A 21,656-nucleotide genomic window follows, 5' to 3' on the forward strand; every position below is an offset into this window, starting at 1 on the left:
TGAATGAAACGTAATTCATTATTATTATTTCAACATTGTTTTATAATTTTTTTTAATTTTTATTCAAATAATAGTTCCAAATCAGTGGTTACTGGATTACCCTCCTAATAAATGACATATTTAGATATATAGTTTAAATAACAGCAGATAAAAACCCTTTTTAAAACACTCGTTTAGAGCTTTCTTTATAACCCTAAATGTTCTGTAATCATTTGTGCTAACAGTAAAACCATTGTGGTAAGTGGAACTGTGAATATATGAACTTATTGCTTATTTATGATAAAAGTATCACTTCCTATTCTTTTAACAGAGATCAAAAACATACCTCTTGACACAAAAGATATCTTTTAATTACATTTTCAAACAAATTTAAAAAAAAACTTGAAATGAAAATGATTCAATTATGCTTAGATATATCAAAAGATATGCATGATGAAAGAGATATAATATGACTTCTTTCTATTTGATACGTCATTCGCAATTTTCGTTTATTATATAACAATGAAAAATATAATACTAATGAATTTATTAACCCGCACATGTACATACATTTCTGTACACATGTGTATAACTAATTGTCGTCAAAGAAACACCATAATGTCCATCCTGGAAATTCCGAGGGTTGTGATCATTTTCGTTTTCTCCTCCCTGGCGTATGTCATGACAAATCTGAAGGCACACAATTAGCTTTTTGATAGGTTTCATTAAATAAAAAAACTAACCAATAGCCAGACTGATATCCTAAAGGGGAGCGACACTCGACTTCATACCTCGTCAATATACCGTTATGCTGCTGCGCATTTCTTTTGATGTACCTGAATGGTACAAACTAGTCTGCTTGAATTATGCGTAAGATGGTTCAGTTATGTTGTGAATTATTCCATCGGTGAAGAGAACGTAAGTGAACTAAACCTCTAGAATTTCTCTCATATTGTCAAATTCTGATCTTATCCTCCCGACACAAAATCTTTGATTAAAGTTTAAAATTCTTCTACACTGCGTCGTTTTTTTTCATTTCTACAATATATTAATTTCGTGCGTGTTATTCTTTTAAGCAAAACTGCATTTTCTTCAGGGTTAGATATATGGTTTGTTGTAATCTATCACGCGTCGTATTCAAATTCATGTAATTTTACAACATGTTCGGATTCCATATACATTGGGTTAGTGTGTACATTGTCGCTTGTTTCTCCGAAATCCTGCGGTTCTTTCATATACCGTCGTTTGGACCTTCAAACAGAAACAAAAACATTTTTAATCTAAGTGTTTTATTAATAGGACATTTCAGTTGATTTTACTTTCATGTATATTTCATTTTTAGGTGTTTGTTATTAATCTGTATAAAGAGATGTAAAAACAATATTGTAACTAGGTCCAATATGAAAAGGAAATTATTTTCTTAGCCTAACCTTACCCAAAATTTCTGATGATACGGAATTGTACTAACCGTTTTGCGAGCTGTATACCGACAATGATGATCATGATCACAGTCACACCCATAGACGCACCTAGTAGGATTTTCCAGTTGTTTTCCAGCCAGTTCTGTGGTTTACATAGCAGTGTTAGTGGACCATCGATTGTATTAATTATACATGTAACATGCAATTGTAATAATTATGAAAGTCGGGATGATTTCTCTATTTTCTCAATTTCGTGGGTGTAGAATTTTGATACTTCTACAAATCTGTAAAAGTGGAAATTTTCGCAGCGTTAAAAGTTTAGCACATATTGCGCGTTACCAAAACCATTTCCAAATTATGAACGCAAGACGAAACGCTATTTATAATTCTTGCGGAAGCATTGTGTACTTGATTGTTTCCGCATCTTGAATAATTACGATTAATATAGAAAAAAATGCATTTCTTTGAAAGAAGAAGAAATGAATCGAAATCACGCAAAATGTTCTTTCAACATTCACATTTCTAATATTGGATTTCAATAAGAATTGAAGATCTTAATAAATTTCTTACATCTGCTTCCTCTGATGGTGGGTTGGTAGTGTGTTGGTTGGTGTTAATTAGCGGGAGAGGGAAAGTGGTATCCGGAGCTTTGTACACCTCCTCATAGATATCTCTCGTGCTGAGGGATTTTCCAACGCACGAGACAGACAGTGTCAAGGTCGATTGCTTTTTCCTAACAATAACAATTGAATAAAAAAGGTTTTAGTCAAAATTTGATAAATGAGAACAAAATATTTGAGATGCAAAAATGGCATCAATGAAAAGGTGGTCGTTTTGTGATTATAATAATCATTTTGCTCAATTGCAGCTAAACATAAACATCGTTTTAAGTTATAGCGCGACAAGAATGAGAGGAACAAGTAAGATAATCCTCGTGAATGATTATTTTCTTGTTGTTTAACTCATTCTCCCCTGAAGACACATTTGAACTCTTCCAATTCAAAGGATGGAATGATTCATTATGAAATTCAGGGGTGAAGGAGTTAAAATAATCTGGTATCCACGGCTTTTATCTGCTTACAGATTATTGATAATACTGAGCAATGTTGCATTGATGTTCAATTTTTCTTCCTTAGAATAGTTTTTAAATAGGAAATTGTCACCACGATGCAATAGAATATTTGTCAGGAATTCAAGCTTTAATATTAAATTAAAAAAACGCATACCCTTTATTCCTTTGTTCGGTCCTCTGTTCTTTCACATAAACCTTTGAACCAGAACACAATTTCGAAGACAATATTGTCGTCAGTGCATTGTAAACTTTTGGAAGTGAGTATTGGTCGATGATTCCATCAAAGTTCAACTGAATTGGTGTATAGGTCGTACCATCTACGAATACAAAAATAGGTTCGCTATTGTCAAGGAAGACCACAATAATGTGTATGATGAAACAAATTGCAAGTAATGCGGGTATGGTTTTCCACTTCTGCTGTTATTTCGGTCAAATTATTAGATAATAACTCCTGTGTGAAAGTGTAAATTAAATAGATAATGAAGCCATCTATGAACGTTTTAAAACTATACCTTATATTTACAGTTCAAAACATAAACTAAGACATCGTCTATACGCACCTGGTGTAGTTACCAATGCTATTAAACTCTTCGTGGGAACTATATTAACTACCGTAGTACGAATAGCATCATGGCTACCGGTCACAACACCATTTGTAGAAGATGGATACGCCGTTGCACTTCTAGTAGTAAATCTTTCAGGTATAATGTCTGTTATTTTCCCAAACGAAGCAGTGGTGCGTGCCGGACGAATAGTGTGACTAATAGATGACAATATATTGTTTGTCGATTGTTTTTGAGAAACGAAAATCGAATCAAGGTAAATCTTTGATGACACAGTGTATGCAGATGTAATGAATGGCCCCTTTTCTAAAGTTGGAGTGAATTGCGGTTCGTTGTAACTTGACATCACATGGTAAGCAGACGACCTACGCGATACAGAAACATCAGAGTGGTGCTGGGAGCTTGTTTCTGACGACGAGGTCAGAAAGACGTCTGTGGTTGACGCATACGATGAATGCAGCTGCAAAGCATCAGTACTGTAGTGGTTGGATAATGTTGAGGTTGACAAAACTGGCGCGTCTGATGTTACAAGCAGAGAAATAGAACTGCATACAGGTCCCATGAAGCCATCTTGGCAGGAGCACATATATCGTCCCTCTGACGTCTGACAACTTCCGCCATTTTTACATGGAGAGGACGCACAGGGGTCGTATATCTTTGTATTGCATAAATCACCCGTGTAACTTGCTTCACACTGACATACAAATGACCCTACCTGATCCACACATGTGCCATTGTTCATGCACATAACATTTTTGCAATCATCTATATTAAAGTCACAAGCACTTCCGGTCCATCCATTTGCGCATGCACATGAGAAATCACCGTTATGGTTGACACATGTTCCGTTGTTGAAACATGGGCTACTTCTGCATTTATCTATGTCAACTTCACAGTGAGCTCCAGAATAACCGCTAGAACACACGCATATGTAGGCATTAGTTATATCAACACAACTTCCGCCGTTAAAGCACGTGATGTTCAGACATTCATCAATATTCTGGCCACAGTGTTGTCCCGTATACCCTTCATAAAAAGAAATAATAATACATGACATGAATAATTTAGCAGAGAACTTCTGATTTCTTAGTTTAAAATGTTGATGGTTTTTTTGTTGTATGTCTATAATTTGTCTTTTACATATGCGACTATTATTATCATTAATTGAGTTTTCCAGGCATTGTAGTAAAATGAGGAAGGAATTGATAAAATAAATAAATATTTTCGTTCAGAGTCTCAAAAGCTCAGAAACGAAATTCGTTGCAATGAATTCTAATAAATGCATCGTGTCGTCACTTGGATTGAAAGGAAACAAATTAGATATATTACAATGAACCAAGAATGTTGGAAAAATTATATAAATATTGTCCTTACCTGGATAACATACAGGTCCGATACCGATTTCACATTTTCCGTGCTTGATACCGCCAATATTATCAATGCTACATTTTTGCGAACAATTCGTTCCAAAGAAGTTGATATCACAAACTAGTGAACCATTTACTTCACAATGACCATGATCTACATCAGAACATATGACGTCACAGTCTGGCCCATAATACCCATGGTTGCATTCTATTGTACCATTTTCGGTACAGTGGCTGTTGGAGATGTTATAGCAAGGTGTTAAACAGTCTGGCCCATAAAAGTTGGTATCACATTTGAGGTTCCCATTTTCATTACAAGTTCCATGTTGTGTGTTGCTACACGGAATGTCACAGTTCGAACCATAGAAACCCGAATTACAAACAACGGTTCCATCTTGGTCGCATGATCTATGTGATGTATTTTTGCAAGAAACGTCACAGTTTACACCAAAGAAACCAGTGTTACAAACGAGGGTTCCATGTTGGTTGCATGTTCCATTTGATGTGTTGGTACAGCGAATGTCACAGTTCGTACCATAGAATACAGCATTACAGACAAGAGTTCCGTTATGGCTACACGCTCCTTGTGATGTGTTGGTACAGGGAATGGTACAGTTCGAACCATAGAATACAGCATTACAGACAAGAGTTCCGTTAGGACTACACGCTCCTTGTGATTTGTTGCTACAGGGACTGTCGCAGTTCGTACCATAGAATCCAGCATTACAGACAAGAGTTCCGTTAGGACTACACTCTCCTTGTGATGTGTTGTTACAGGAAATTTCACATTTCGTACCATAGAATCCAGCATTACAGACACGAGTTCCGTTATGACTACACGATCCTTGTGACGTGTTGGTACAGGGAATGTTACAGTTCGCACCATAGAATCCAGCATTACAGACACGAGTTCCGTTATGACTACACGATCCTCGTGATGGGTTTGTACACTGAACGTCACAGTTTGAACCATAGAAACCAGTTTCACATACAAGGATTCCGCGTTGGTTGCAAGTTCCATGTTGTGCGTCGTTACATGAAACGTCACAGTTAACAAGTTTACACCAAAGAAACCAGTGTTACAAAGGAGGGTTCCATGTTGGTTGCATGTTCCATTTGATGTGGTGGTACAGGGAATGTCACAGTTCGTTCCATAGAATCCAGCATTACAGACAAGAGTGCCGGTATGACTACACGCTCCTTGTGATGTGTTGCTACAGGGAATGTCACAGTTCGTACCAAAGAATCCAGCATTACAGACAAGAGTTCCGTTAGGACTACACTCTCCTTGTGATGTGTTGTTACAGGAAATTTCACATTTCGTACCATAGAATCCAGCATTACAGCCAAGAGTTCCGTTATGACTACACGATCCTTGTAATGTGTTGGTACAGGGAACGTTACAGTTCGTACCATAAAATCCAGCATTACAGACAAGAGTTCCGTTAGGACCACACACTCCTTGTGATGTGTTGGTACAGGGAATGTCCCAGTTCGTACCATAGAATCCAGCATAACAGACAAGAGTTCCGTTAGGACTACACGATCCTTGTGATGTGTTGGTATAGGGAATGTTACAGTTCGTACCATATAATCCAGCATTACAGACAAGAGTTCCGTTATGACTACACGCTCCTTGTGATGTGTTGGTACAGGGAATGGTACAGTTCGAACCATAGAATCCAGCATTACAGACAAGAGTTCCATCATGGTTGCAAGTTCCATGCTTTGTGTTATTACAAGAAGCGTCGCAATGTACACCGTAGAAACCAGATTTACATACAAGAGTTCCGTTATGACTACACGATCCTCGTGATGTGTTTGTACACTGAACGTCACAGTTTGAACCATAGAAACCAGTTTCACATACAAGGATTCCGCGTTGGTTGCAAGTTCCATGTTGTGCGTCGTTACATGAAACGTCACAGTAAACACCGTAGAAACCAGTTTTACAAACAAGAGTTCCGTTCAGATTGCAAGATCCATGTGACGTGTTTTTGCAAGAAGCGTCACAGTTCGACCCATAGAAACCTTGTTCACAAACAAGAATTCCATTTTGGTTGCAAGTACCATGCTTGGTATTGCTACAAGAAACTTCACAGTTCAAACCATTGTAGCCAAAGTCGCATACAAGAGTTCCATTTTGATTACACGTTCCGTGATTACTGCTGTTACAGAAAATTGCACAATCGTTTCCGTAAAAGCTGAAACTGCATACGAGAGTTCCATTTTTATCGCAATGTCCATGATTTGTAGTATTGCAGAACGTCGCACAGGTTGGCCCATAAAAGTTTGGTTTACAGATCAGGTTTCCACTTCTATTACACAAGCCATGTTGCGTATCCTGGCAGTGTACGTCACACGCTGAACCATAGTAATTTTGATTACATTCAAGTACTCCATTTTGGTCGCAAGTCGCATGCTCCGTAGCGTTACAGAACGTAGTACACTGAGTACCATAGAAGTGTCGATTGCACACAAGGGTGCCATTTTCGTTGCAATGTCCTTTATTTGAATCAGTACACCGGATAGTACAGTTTTCCCCATAGTAGGTTTTGTTACATAGTAAGGTTCCGTTATCCGTGCATTTTCCGTGCTGTTTGTTAGTGCAATACGTGTCACAAGTGGGACCATAGTAATTCCCGTCACATTGGAGTTTTCCAGTAATGTTACATGCTCCATGTGTAACATTGACACACATGACATCACACGAAATACCGAAGTATGTTTGGTCACATACTAGTGTTCCCTCATTGGAACAATTGCCATGGTTAGTCGGTACGCAGTTGCGGTCACATTTAGTCCCGTAGTAGGTTTTATCACAACGTAGAGTTCCTGTATCGTCACACGTTCCATGTAGCACAGACGCACAATGCGTGTTGCACGTGGGGCCGTAATAGGATCGATCACAAACAACTGTTCCATTGAAAAGACAATGTCCCTTCACCGTAACAGGACATATCTTGGTACAGTTCTCACCGTAGTAATGACCAACACAGTGTTCTTCTCCTTTATCATCACAATTTCCATGCAGCTTATTTGGAACCGCACAGAATGTATCGCATAAGGGTCCAAAATAGTTTTTGTCACAAACTATAGTTCCGTTGGCAATGCAATGTCCGTTGGATTTAACTAGACATGACTTATTACAACTCGGACCGTAATATGCCTGACCACACTGAGGTTGTCCGGTACTGTCACAGGTGCCATGACCATTCGGAACTGAACAGTAAACATCACACGGAGGTCCGTAGTAATTCCTGTCACAGCGTAGAGTTCCATTTTTGTCACATAACTTGTGTCCTGTAGGAATACACGACACGTTACAAGACAACCCATAGAAGTTGTGGTCACACACCAACTGTCCATTGGTGTTACAATTGCCGTGGTCGGTTGATAGGCAATGCGTTGCGCACGTGGATCCAAAGTATCCGGGATCACAGACGAGATGAGTACCGTTACAGTGACCATGCTGTAGATGTGGACATACCTGGTTACAACAAGGACCATAATAGTCCTTCGTACAAATCAATGTCCCTTCGTTGTTCCGTCTAAAATTGGTTATAACGCTAGTGCTGCAACGGGATTCACAATTATTTCCATAAAAGAAATCTTTACAAACCGTTCTTCCTGTGTTGGTACAATTTTTATTACCTGTAGCCTCACAGTGTACGTTACATCTTGGACCGTAATAGTAGTTAATGCATCGTAGCTTTCCGTGTGTGTCACATCTTCCGTGTATAGTTGATACGCAATGGACATCACACTGTGTTCCGTAATAGTTCGGGTGACATCGCAGATTTCCGTTTTTGTCACATGTCTTTTGTCCGGAAGGCACGCAGTGTATATCACACTTGGGTCCGTAGTAGCTATTATTACATATCAAATGCCCAAGTTTGTCACAAGTGCCGTGGTCGGTAGGTACACAGATCCTGTCACAGTTTGGTCCGTAGTGGTCCGTCTCACAAGCCAGGCGGCCATCTTGATTACACACACGATGCTGTTCGGGTTGTGGTGTACATTGACTTCGGAACACCTCGTAATCCAATGTCAGTCTTAATTAGATATAAAAAGAAAATCATTTGTTATTTTATATGTCATTCTGTTAGTGATGATTACATATATAAATGAGTTGAAGCCTGAAAACTCCTTGTGATGACCTTGTATTGTATTGCATAATAAAATATACAAGAGGTTAAGGAAATAAAATTAGGCCAATAAAAAATTAACAGCAGGATAAATTCTCTAAATGGGAATTTCCAGTGAAAATGTTCCGGTATATAGTTTTTGTCGGTGGGTACTTACAAAACACCAAGGGTTCAGGTTAAAAACTTAGTTTGTTTTGAGCTTAAAAACTTTGTTTTACTACCAATTCCTGTCTTAAAAATCCCTATTTAGCGATTGATGCGTGAATCATACAGGACATATCTTTGTCGTCATTCAAATGTCACGTTTGAATCTTCCATGCTTCAAGGTATATATTTATACATTTGACAGGTTGTGACTAATTATATTAATGCAGGCACCTACATAGCTCTTGTGTTATAATACGTCTTTGTAAAATGTCTGACGTCCTGGCCCTCTGTTGTTACACTTGTATTTGGCAGGAATGGTGTGACTAGGAAGGAACCTATGAGATGTGTCGCCTGACCGTTACCATAAAACAGCACTTGGAACCTATATCTCGGCTTCAAGTAAAAATGTAATATATATTTATAAATACGTATATAGTTGTATATGGGCATATAAGTAATAACGATATTGCAGACAAAGATATTTGTCAAATGTGTAGGGCAATCCGCCCCTTTACCATGACAGGAACATGCCAACTTACATATCACAACATAAAACAGAGAAAAACAGTCACCATGAAACAACAATGCAATACAAACTACGTAAACAGAAGTAACTTATTTAAAATGTGTTGTTGTAATTGCATATCCCCTCGGTTAGCTTGTAACTGAAGGCTTTTTATAGGAAATAATTCATCTTGAATACGAGAGATCAAGTTTTATACAAAATTTCTGAACGAATGTAGTGAGAAAAATCTTATGTTTAGTAGTTCGTGTAAACATGGCACGAAAACAACTTCGAGGGATTATGCAATTATAACAGCATATTTTATATTAGTAACTTCTGTTTATGTATTTTGTATTATATTATTGGTTCATGGTGACTGTTTTTCGCTGTTTTATTAAATTTACATGTTAATTATTGCAGTGTATAATAAAGGAACATTTGGTTATCTGTTCTGATCCCAGGATAAGGGATCTCTTCAGGGTTTTCTTATAGATATGACGAACATATTGAATTTGCTTTGAAATAATGATTTTGCTGTAATCATTTAACATTTTTCCATGCTATAAAAATTATGTCCTTTACCCATTCTCAGATATTAATTCATAATATTGTTTATGTGTTTCCCGGTGGGAATAACATCTTTCCATTTCAAATAGACATGATTTAAATTTTAAAAATAATATAAAAAAAAAAGATTTGACATTAATACATTATAGAATAAAAACTTACCGACCAAGTTGGAAAATGAAGAAGAATAGGATTGGTTAGATTCCCGACCGTCGATCCGAAAGTGGTATTGTGTTTGCCAGAAAAGTCTGTAGTACCTTTTATTGTCTTGGAGCATAAGTTCCTCGAACTTTTCCTGCAAGTGGAATAAAATATGGTAAATCAAGAATACGTCAAACATTATATTTAAAGTCGGTTCTTATAAAATGACAAAAACAAAAGTAATAATAAAAATATTCCACAACTCATTTACGGTTCATGCATTATCCTTGGATGCATTCTCAAATGCATAATTTTAGAAATTGCCTTTCCGAAATTGGTATACATGTATTTACGCTTTGAAATAAGAATGTTGCTTTAATTATTTCCCATTAAAGCCTTGTCATGAAACCGATGTACTTAACCTTATCTCAGATATCTTTTCAATATATCGTTCATGTGTTTCCTGGTGGGGTAGGAGTAGCATTACTACAATGAATCTGTTAATGAGTCTCGTCTGGTAATCCTTGTGGGGTAGGGGTGTTCGGCACATTAGGTATTACTTGTAAGATATCAGAAATGCGTTAATTGATAACACTTGTATCTTCAATGCAGTGTAGACACGCAAAATGTTGACCGTTTACAACGATACTTTTTAATTCACTTTAATCAAAATCGATTTTATTTTCTGTTCGGCTACAGTTGAAGAGACGGTACTTTATAACTCAAAAACGTGCCTAAATAGAACACACTGAACAAATATTTCCTCGTTCAATATCACATATATTTCACTCACATGGCTAGATTAACCGATATTTTAATCTGATTTGAATATATTGGATTTTCTTGCATACTCATAATATATATGCTATTCATCGCAAAACCATGAAATTTCTTTAATGACTTTTTGTTCTTACAATAACACATCAATAACAGATATGCGTCATGGACAGCGATATGCCTCGATGATGCTTGTCTATATTCCTTAAAAATATAGACTTTTAAAACAAAATCCGTTTGTATGTTTACCTAAAACAAATTTGGGCGGCTGGATGGCACACCGGTATACATGTGTTACTTGGTTTTGTACATGGACAGGCAGGTATGAAAAGGGTCCGCAGTGTTATCCTTAGGGTGAAATCTCCAACGGCCTTCAAATACAAGAAAATGTTAGCATAAGGATATTGATTGAGTACATGAATCGTAACAATCTCAAAAAAAAAGCTATGATGAAACGTTTCGTTAACTTTTGACGTACGGTCGTAAAATTATCATATACATGTGTTATATAGAAAGGCTTTTGTACCATAAGACATTTAATCTACCCAAGATTTTTTTTTTAAACTAATGTTATCTCCTTATCTTCATATCAAACGTACAATGATCAAAACGCATATTTAACTTGTCTGAGATAGTTGGTGACAAACTCACGTTTATGAATGAATGTTCTACCCTAACACGCTAAAAAGTAATCTATATGATTAATTATTTCAAATTTGCACTACGAAGGGTACCACAGGTAATGCGAAATTAAACCATTGTTTTGGTGAGTCATGTTGTGGTTTTTTTAATGGAATTATTTATAATAATAATACTTATACGCCATCAAGTATGATTATCACAGTTTGGTATATTGTCATAATAAATGGAATACAGACTTAAGGCCTACATACGTCCACTCCCTTTGTGCATATGCAGCAAACTTAACTTTGTATTTAGTGCACTTTAAGTTACATACAAATATAAGTACTGAAAACAGTTAGTGCACTTAACAAAACCTTGTTATGCACTCCAACGCACTACACTGTTTACGTTTACCTAAGTTAAATAGAATGAAGTACACATTTCAATTACCTTATAATAATGAAAGTTTTTTGCCCATGGTATGAAAATTGAAAGAACCAGAAAAATAGATGTGCTCCATGGGATTCAATGAAACATATTTTATTAAGCCTAGAATTGTACTTTTTCTAGCTATTGTAAGTTTGCACGTTAAAATACACACGTATATAGATATTTGCTTAAAATATTACTTAAGCATTTGAATAGTGTCAAAGAATAATGGGTTTGACATTAATTTGCTAATTTCTACCAATAACAAAACCTTTAGACATTGTCTATATTCTGCTGTTAACTATGAACCTAGTTAAACATTATAATCTGTATTTAAGTGTATGATTTATCAGCAAAGGATGCCTTATTGACCATTTTTAAACCGTATATTAATTATTAAGGTTATTTCATGTCAAATATTTAATTACTAATACAGTACTATAAAAGTGATCTGAGTCATCAATCAGATAACTTAGTTAATTGATCTCATTTTAATTATTAGTCAACTTTATCTTATATTCAAACTGATTTGCTTTACATTGTATATTATATTATATATAGTATTAGACTATATATTATACAAAACTCTAAAACACATTTAGGAAATAGCAAACTAGCAGTTTTTCTTTCCTTAATAAAATCAATAAAACTTAAATGTTACACCACGTTTTGAATCACTTGATTATCGGCCTAGTTTACATTAGCTGTGTGTTATATTTACCTTTCAATCAACGAATATATCCTGACATACATTACAAACCAAGAACCAAACATACATTGTTGGTTTAACGATGATAGTGCTATTGTTTCTTGATCAATGATAAAGATTACGATAATTTTATCAATTGGTCTGTTGGATAACGCACTGGTATTTCTTAAAGGCGGCCAGGGTTCGATTCCCTGATGGGAAGTAAACATGTATGGAGTCGCCTGCCCGACAACGTCAGTTTTTCTATAGGTACTTCGGTTTCCACCAATATTGAAACCCCCAAGCGCTAGCATCCGTTTAAATAATTTGTGTCATACTGTTTACTTAGGTAGCAGAGTACAATAAATGACCTGATCCTAAAAATAAAGGGCATGTATCATATAAACACACCGATATTTATATATCTATTTAAAAACTTCATTTTGAAAACATCTTTTTAGAAAAAAAGATTTGGAATAAAATTTGTTTCAAGAAGTGATTTTCACAGATTTTGGACTTGTGAAAACCATGGTTACCATATAAAAAACACCAAAAAAATGCAAAAACACAAAACACAGAACAAAAAAGATTTTTAACCCACAATATGACCAACTCGGTAACAGAAATACTCACTTTTCAGCATAGGTCGTTCAGATGGATTTTGTACAATACACATATGCGAAGTACAAATATAGACTACAAGAAAAGGTAGCTTTTGTTGTGTAGACACAGATTTGTTACTTTTGTACACTGCTACCTAAATGCTGCATTGAAATGTTAAAATAGATAATTGTGTAAAATGAAATAATCGAGGGACATTCGTTTTGACTTTTGAACTATGTCGATATTGAAACATTTGCACTTTATTTTATGGTTATGTAGTTTCATAACAACAGGACCAGTGTATTTTTTCTTATATTTCACATATAGTGCTTATTATATAAAACCTAAAAAGTGTCCAAATAATGGACATAATATGCCATAACGTCAATATTTAGATTGGCAATTTAATACAACGTTAAAATAAAAAAAAAAGAAGAAATAGTAACGACACCGATGTACAAGGACACATTTTAGCATAACATGAACTATATGAGGACAAAATATATCATAACATTAACATGTCAGGACAAAATTTAAAAAATAAATATGAATATTATCCTTTTTACACAAATTGCGAAACAAATTATTTCAACTTATATCAATATCTCGTTTTGGCCCGGATGTCAGAGGGCGGGGGATCTTAATGTGGGAGGAAACTGGAGTACCCGAAGAAAACCCACGTGGTCAGGAAGGTGACTCACATACCTTTACATGTCCGATCGGAGTATGCCTTTGTGAAAGGCAAGGTAGCAGTCTACAGTAGAGGGTTGTGGCCATGGGTGATATTTTTGTTAAATGGCTAACCCCTGTATAATGATATGTAAATAAATATAAAAATAAAACTGTACTAAAATTGGTAAAAGCATGATGAAGTGGGCTACGTGAGCTTCATATTTGTAAAAAAAAGAAGACCTTTTTGGTTCGAGAATAAAATTTTGGCCATAATCCGAAAGGGTGCCTACACATGAAAAGCTAGCTTTACAGGAGGTAAAATTTTGACAACACCACACGACGCAAAATGCAAAAAATCAAGTTTTACATCTTTACTGGGACCCAGATAATTCTGCAACCAGGTAGGTAATCTTTAATTTCAGACAGAACTTAGGAAAAAAAAATACTAGTATTACTAGTCAAATTTTGGGTAAAAATTAGCAATTTTTGGCATTTTTTGGTAATTCTTGATGTGGTAACCATGGTTTTCACACAAGTGACATACATAGAAAAAAGNCGTGAGCTTCATATTTGTAAAAAAAAGAAGACCTTTTTGGTTCGAGAATAAAATTTTGGCCATAATCCGAAAGGGTGCCTACACATGAAAAGCTAGCTTTACAGGAGGTAAAATTTTGACAACACCACACGACGCAAAATGCAAAAAGTCAAGTTTTACATCTTTACTGGGACCCAGATAATTCTGCAACCAGGTAGGTAATCTTTAATTTCAGACAGAACTTAGGAAAAAAAATACTAGTATTACTAGTCAAATTTTGGGTCAAAAATAGCAATTTTTGGCATTTTTTGGTAANCGTTACATAGAAAGGTCAATAAATAGGTCAATAGCCTATTACCTGTGGATGTATAAAGGGGGGTAACACGCCCTTTTCACAGGCACTTGTAAAATTCTGCAATTCATCACATATGTATCAATTGTGTTATTGATAAAGTTGATACCAAACAACAAATAGTTCACAGACTATCTCCGGATGCATTCATACTAGATTTCAGTCTGTTTCACTCAGTTCAGCACCCGGTANTTCCGAGAGAAAAACATAAAGTTGTCTTTATTGAAAATGGGTAAAATATCTGTTTTCATTCTAATAACACTATCTTAGAGGTTTTTTTCCACTTGAATTAGCATACAGATTAAATAAGCAAAGTCAGTAATGTCAATAAATTTTATATCCATAATTACAGCTGAAGAAAATCTTTTATTCTAGCGAAATATGTTAAATTAACAATTTCTGAGAGTCACTGTCAATTCTAGGCGAGGAAAGTAAAAAACGGTTGCTATGGTGGCACTTGTCTGATTTTTCAGAATATCTGAACTTCTGCGCTGTTCATTTGTTACGGAAAGTGTGTCTGTTGCTAGTTTGTTGTTTTGATGGGTTTCCTAGTGTTCAATTTTTTGATATCAGTGCTTTTCGATGATGTCATAGATGCCCATTGATGACGTCATAGTTATGCTGACATCACAGTTACTATGACGTTATCAAACAAGACAGTAACAATCATAGTATCACTGTACTGTTTCGTTTTTCACATGCACATGATCTAAAAGCATCATATTTCACCCAAAAAACAAGTTTTCATTTTTCAGATTACCTCCCTTTGTTTGAGAGCAGAATTGGTAAATAAACCTGTCAGGAGAATTCATATTACTCTGTCACTATTAAAGTGAGAAAGGAAACGGATACATAGTTGTGTTCATTGTCTCAGTTTCCAGACATTTAAAAGGTTTTAATTAAATTTTGGGGAAAAGAAAGGGATCTGAAGGTAGCAGTCTACAGTAGAGGGTTGTGGCCATGGGTGATATTTTTGTTAAATGGCTAACCCCTGTATAATGATATGTAAATGAAATATAAAAATAAAACTGTACTAAAATTGGTATAAGCATGATGAAGTGGGCTATGTGAGCTTCACATTTGTAAAAAAAAAAATGGTTTTTGGTTCGAGATCAAACTTTTGGCCATAATCAGAAAGGATGCCTACACAGGAGGTAAAATGTGACCACAGCACACGTCGCAAAATTGCAAAAAAACAAGTTTTACAACTTTACTGGGACCCAGATTATTCTGCAACCAAGTAGGTAATCTTTAATTTCAGACAGAACTTAGGAAAAAAAATACTAGTTGCGGGGGTCACATTTTAGGTCAAAAATAGCATTTTTGGCATTTTTTGGTAATTTTTGACGTGGTAACCATGGTTTTCACACAGGTGACATACATAGAAAAAAGAGGTTAATACACTTCTAAGTACTTTATATATATTGTAAATGTAATGCAGTTTACAAATATATATACATGTTTATAAATGATGTGCTGTGTAGGGTAAATCCGCTGTGTTTACATTTCTACTGTAGACTGCTACCCAAGTGTGCTACCCACTGCGCCTTCCGACCATCCTTAAAGGACACCATTATAAAGACAAAATAACATAGCTCAAGCAAGAAAACGCCAATGGCTACAGGACATTTCCATGTAAAGCATCACATGTGATGAGCGTCATTTCAGATACATAAGCCATGTAAGTTGATGAAGGACAAGTAGTGTCCTAAACCAACCTTCTTAACCGTAATGTAGATGGACAATCTTCTTTAACTGGTCTGTCAAGCAGAAAATGTAGGTCAGAAGCAGCATCCGAAGCATCGCATGTGATTATAATCCTTATATACATAAGCCATGCACGTTTAGTTGATGTACAACAAGTAGTTATTGACCTTTGCAAAACTTCTTAACTTTGTCACTAAAGCTGAAAATGTAGATCAGAACCAGCATGCGAAGCATAGCATGTGATAAGCATCCTTAGATACATAAGCCATGCAGGTTTAGTTGATGTAGAACAAGTAGCTACTTGGTAATTGACCTGAACCAATCTTCTAAACCTGGTCACTAAAGCGGAAATTGTAGGTCAGAACCAGCATCCGAATCATCGCATGTGATAAGCATCCTTAGATACATAAGCCATGCAAGTTTACAACAAGTAATAACTTAGTTATTGATCTAAATCAAAGTTCTTAACCTGGTCATTGATGCAGAAAATGAAGGTCAGAATCAGAATCCTTAGATACATACGCCATACAAGTTTAGTTGATGTAGGACAAGTAGTTATACTTGGTAAGTGACCTAAACCAATCTTCTTAACCATAGTGCAGATGGGGCCTGACCTCAACCTATCTTATTAATGTGGTCAGTCGAGCGGTAAATGTAGGTCAGAAGCAGCATCCGAAGCATCTCACGCGATAAGCATCCTTATATACACAAGATAAGGCTTGCAAGTTTAGTTGATGTGGGCTAATTAATAACTTGGAAACTGAGCTTAACCTTTCTTCTTAACCTTAGTATAGACAGACGGACGGGCGGACGGACGGACGGATAGGAATCGCCAATCTATTAGCCCTGATGTTTCATTGTGTCAACAATCAACGAAATACATAGATACATATCATTTACTTGTCATATATACCACAGACAGTGATACCACAGATTAAAGATATACTTGTAATATAGCGTCGTTTTGCAATGACAATGTATATCACATCGCCATTTACCAATGACATAAGTACCACAGTGCCACAAGGACAAATATACCACAATATAATCACGCAAGGACAACATATACCAGTGTCATCACACAGGGACAAAATGAACCACAGTGTCATCACACAGGGACAAAATGCACCACAGTGTCATCACACAGGGACAAAATGTACCACAGTGTCATCACACAGGGACAAAATGTACCACAGTGTCATCACACAGGGACAAAATGTACCACAGTGTCATCACACAAAGACAAAATGTACCACAGTGTCATCACACAAAGACAAAATATACCACAGTGTCATCACACAAGGACAAAATATACCACAGTGTCATCACACAAGGACAAAATATACCACAGTGTCATCACACAAGGACAAAATATACCACAGTGTCATCACACAAGGACAAAATATACCACTGTGTCATCACACAAGGACAAAATATACCAGTGACATCACACAGGAAAAAATGAACCACAGTGTCATCACACAAGGACAAAATATACCACAGCGTCATCACACAAGGACAAAATATACCACAGTGTCATCATATAAGGACACATTTTACCAGTGTCATTACACAGGGACAAAATATACCACAGTGTCATCACACAGAACAAAATATACCACAGTGCAATCATATAAAGACAAATTTACCACATTTTTATCAAACAAGGACAAACTTTACCTTAGTGTTAGCATACAAGAGAAAATTGAATCTATCTAGGTTGATGCAATATTGAAACCAATCAATTGAACTAAAATTGGAAGAATAAATATCGTTTACACCTCGCTTTGTGAAATTTCCAGAAAGGTATTTTTTATTCTGTGTGGTTGTTATATTTAATGTGTTTTTAAAAAGATATGGTTTATGCATAATAAACTTTTATTACTAATAATTAAAATCAAAACATAACTTAGATGTTAAATATGTTACTCAATTTCTCGTTAAAATTTTGAAAAATATTGTTTGCATTCTTATCAATTATTAAGGCAATCGAGAGAGAAAAGCTTTACAATATTCAAATAGAAATTCCATGATGCAATAAAACCAGATATTGCTCTGTCTAATTATGATATTTGAAGGATATTTTTGTGTGTACTTCATTCATTCAATCGTATGTTTATTGAATATGAAATGACCATATCTGAACCCGTTAGATATCAATATTGCTTGTCCAATATAAAATTAGGTACAACACGTTACATACATGTGTATTAGTGTGGAACGTTCATCCCTATGTATCCACGTCAGAAACTTCAACCTATCGTGTTGACAAGGGGAGTTATAAGTAAACAAACCGATATTGTCTGGGTCATCTTTGTTTTGGCCCAGTCCACTTGAGACACATTGATACTAATACTATTCGCTTTATCGGTTAATAACTACTCCACTTGAGAACACCACCATATCTACGTCAGGTTAACACCGGTCAAATCGACTGATTAAAGTCGACTGTTGTACCCTATTGTAGTATACTTATCACTGATATGTTGATAGGTCATCTGCCCTTTATGCGGAATATATTGTCACTTTCACTGCCATGGAGAGTATCACCCACTGATTCACCCCCAGGATTGAATGTAGATTCGTTTTATATATACTCTTTGTGTCTTAATGTAATTCTCTACATTTGGTTCGAATGTGTACTTGTTTGCTTACGCTAAATTAATATAATATTTTGCGATTTTTAGTAATATCATTATAGAAATATTTCCTAATTACCATATAATAATTCATCTCTATGTAAGCGCCGTTACCGAAAAAGTAAACATGTATGTGTTCATTCCACTGAATCGTTTCTTCTACCCTATTCAAGATCATTTGACTTCAGTGGAGATATCCTTTCTTCTTCTTGCCATTTCATGTATAATAAACATGTATGTTTCATCATAATGAGCTTTTCTTCGAAGGCGGACGTATAGGCGGTTGAGTGGGGGTGGGGGTGTTGCAGGAAGGGTGAATCTCCACCTACCTGAGGATATGTTGTAGCCGAACTTTCATTACAGGTTGAACCTGCAAACGGGGGATCACAACGTAGATACCCGTTAGTGTCACAGTGTCCATTGGATGGCGGAGGAATACATTTTTTGTCACAGTTAAGTCCGTAGTACGATAAATCACACTTTATTGTTCCGTTAGTATCACAATGTCCATGGGAAGGCGGATCAACACAATGCTTTCCACAACGTAGTCCATAGTAAGATGGATCACATGTCAATGTACCGTTAGTATCACAGTATCCATGGGATGGTGGAGTGATACAGTGATTGTCACAATGTAGCCCATAGAATAACGAGTTACAAACTAACCTACCGCTGCTATCACAGTGCCCATTACGTGTTGGTTCACATTTCTTCTCACAGTGTGGACCGTAGAAATGCTCTGAACACACAAGGTTTCCGTTAGAGTCACACTCTCTGTTATTAGCGGGGTCAGGACTACACTGTTGGTTTTTATATATTTTGAAGGTTACATGGAGGCTGAAAGAAAGCAACAACCAATTAAACAATGTTTTGCATTTTTTCCAGATAATGCTGTATTTTAACATTCATCTGAAAACATGATACCTGATAAATCAGATACTCAATGTGTTACTTTGAGGTAAACAGTTCCATGTGATCAATCTTGTATCTTCATCATTCGTTTTAAGCAATGATACCATAACAGATATGAAAATAGTACATGGTTCAGTTATACTATTATAATCTATTATCAAATGCCGACCATTAGTTTTCGTGAACATTTTTCTAAAAGTAACTATAAGGTGCTGATGTATTTATCACAATAAGTGAGATTTATGCTTTCTATCTGACATGCCCTTTACCTCTTGTAATACTCACATTGCGTGTGTTTTACGGTCCTGAGCTGACCTTTTCTCGTGCACTCTGGCGGTATGTATACTTGTATCGACTTTACTTAGATAAGGAAATACATCGAATACACCAATGATTCGTGTATATCCGGCGTCTTCGAATGCTTTGACAGTAAATCCCGAAAAAATCTGAAATAAAACAATTGAAATATTAAATTATGTAATATATAGCGAAACTACATGCCTTCCATTTTTTATAACATAAGAAAGGAACATTTTTGTTCATGTTTCTTGTTTTATATATTTTCACGTAGAGTTAAATAAAGTTTGTTTATATCAAAAACTATATAATCATTTTTCCAACTATACTATTTCATACTTCCAGAAACATTCCCCTGTTGAACACGAAGTAGATCATCGACATAATGGTACACTAACAACTAAGTCGCTCACTCTCTGTAGTAGAGCATACAGTTTTGTTCAACGATTACACACATATATATATATATTAGATAATAAATAAACAAGTTCTTCCAAAGGAAATACCGAATAAAAGAATAAGTATCCAATATCGATCGCTAGGCCTTTCTGCCTTCTTTGGCGGACTGAAGAAGTACACGAAGGCAAAAAGCCCTAGCGGTCGGTTTTGAATAATTATTATATTATCATATAAATATCTTATGAACAGCAATACCACAAGCATCTAATGTTCATACGGTACAAAGTCGGCTCCACATGTTAATGGGCATTCCAATAAAAATACTATATATCACACCAATACAGCCCCTAGAACACAGGAAGTCGACTGTCGCCATACTTTCTTTTAACTTTAGAGTCGCTAAACCTCTGCCAAAGGAGATATAAAATGTCTAAAGGAAATTAAGAGTTTCAAAAGTGATATATGAACAACCTTAAGATTTCAAAATCCATTAACATTTGTAGGGACGCTTGTCAAAATGAAGGTTCATCATAGCGAGAAAAACCTTAATTAGATATTCAGACAACAAATCCATGATTGGTCGATTTCTCGTCTTTATAAGGTATGGTTGTAACAAAAGGAGGAATGCCAACGTTTTAAACATTAGACTCCTTCATTACAATTTTGTTGTTTCAGCATATCTTCACGTACCTTTACCAAATTCATTGCTTTTTATTGAAACCTTTGTAATATTCAAGCTGTATTTCAGTTAACACCTGTGATAGATTTCGCAATTCTGACGAAATAGTATGATCTTGTAAAAGAATATTGCAAATCAGTAGGAGTTTTCTTGAAAACAAAAATTACAAGCTTCTCAGAAAACAAGCGTACTAGGAAGACATGCTCATTTATGTGATCAAACATCCGTACCGTCCATTGCTGAACTTGAAAGAGAATCGGGTTTGACAAATTGCCAATCGTTGGGGTGAATTGGATATTTCGTTGTTTCTGGATAAGGGTACTGGTGCGAGTCTGCTGACATTGGTCATGACTTCTCGGTCTAAAATTCATTGAAAACAAATATTCAAATTGAATAGCCAATCCAAAAGATAATCATTCATAAAAATAAATAG

At 35.7% G+C, this 21,656-nt stretch overlaps 1 protein-coding gene across 1 annotated transcript; it reads right to left on the minus strand.

Moving 5' to 3' along the window:
• Nucleotides 1-412: 412 nt before the first annotated feature.
• LOC110442080 (multiple epidermal growth factor-like domains protein 6) lies at nt 413-20,529 on the minus strand. Its single transcript, XM_021485513.1, has 12 exons — nt 20,485-20,529; nt 20,134-20,294; nt 19,607-19,773; nt 19,266-19,306; nt 10,027-10,064; nt 5,573-8,457; nt 4,410-5,438; nt 3,751-4,061; nt 2,627-2,763; nt 1,971-2,133; nt 1,448-1,542; nt 413-1,230 (listed from the first exon to the last, which is right to left on the minus strand). The coding sequence occupies exons 1-12, from the start codon at nt 20,527-20,529 to the stop codon at nt 1,104-1,106; spliced, it is 5,199 nt and encodes a 1,732-aa protein (XP_021341188.1). The 3' UTR covers nt 413-1,103.
• Between the last annotated feature and the right edge of the window lie 1,127 nt (nt 20,530-21,656).

Source organism: Mizuhopecten yessoensis, unplaced genomic scaffold, assembly GCF_002113885.1.
Source record: "Mizuhopecten yessoensis strain PY_sf001 unplaced genomic scaffold, ASM211388v2 scaffold716205, whole genome shotgun sequence".
Lineage (NCBI taxonomy): Eukaryota > Metazoa > Mollusca > Bivalvia > Pectinida > Pectinidae > Mizuhopecten > Mizuhopecten yessoensis.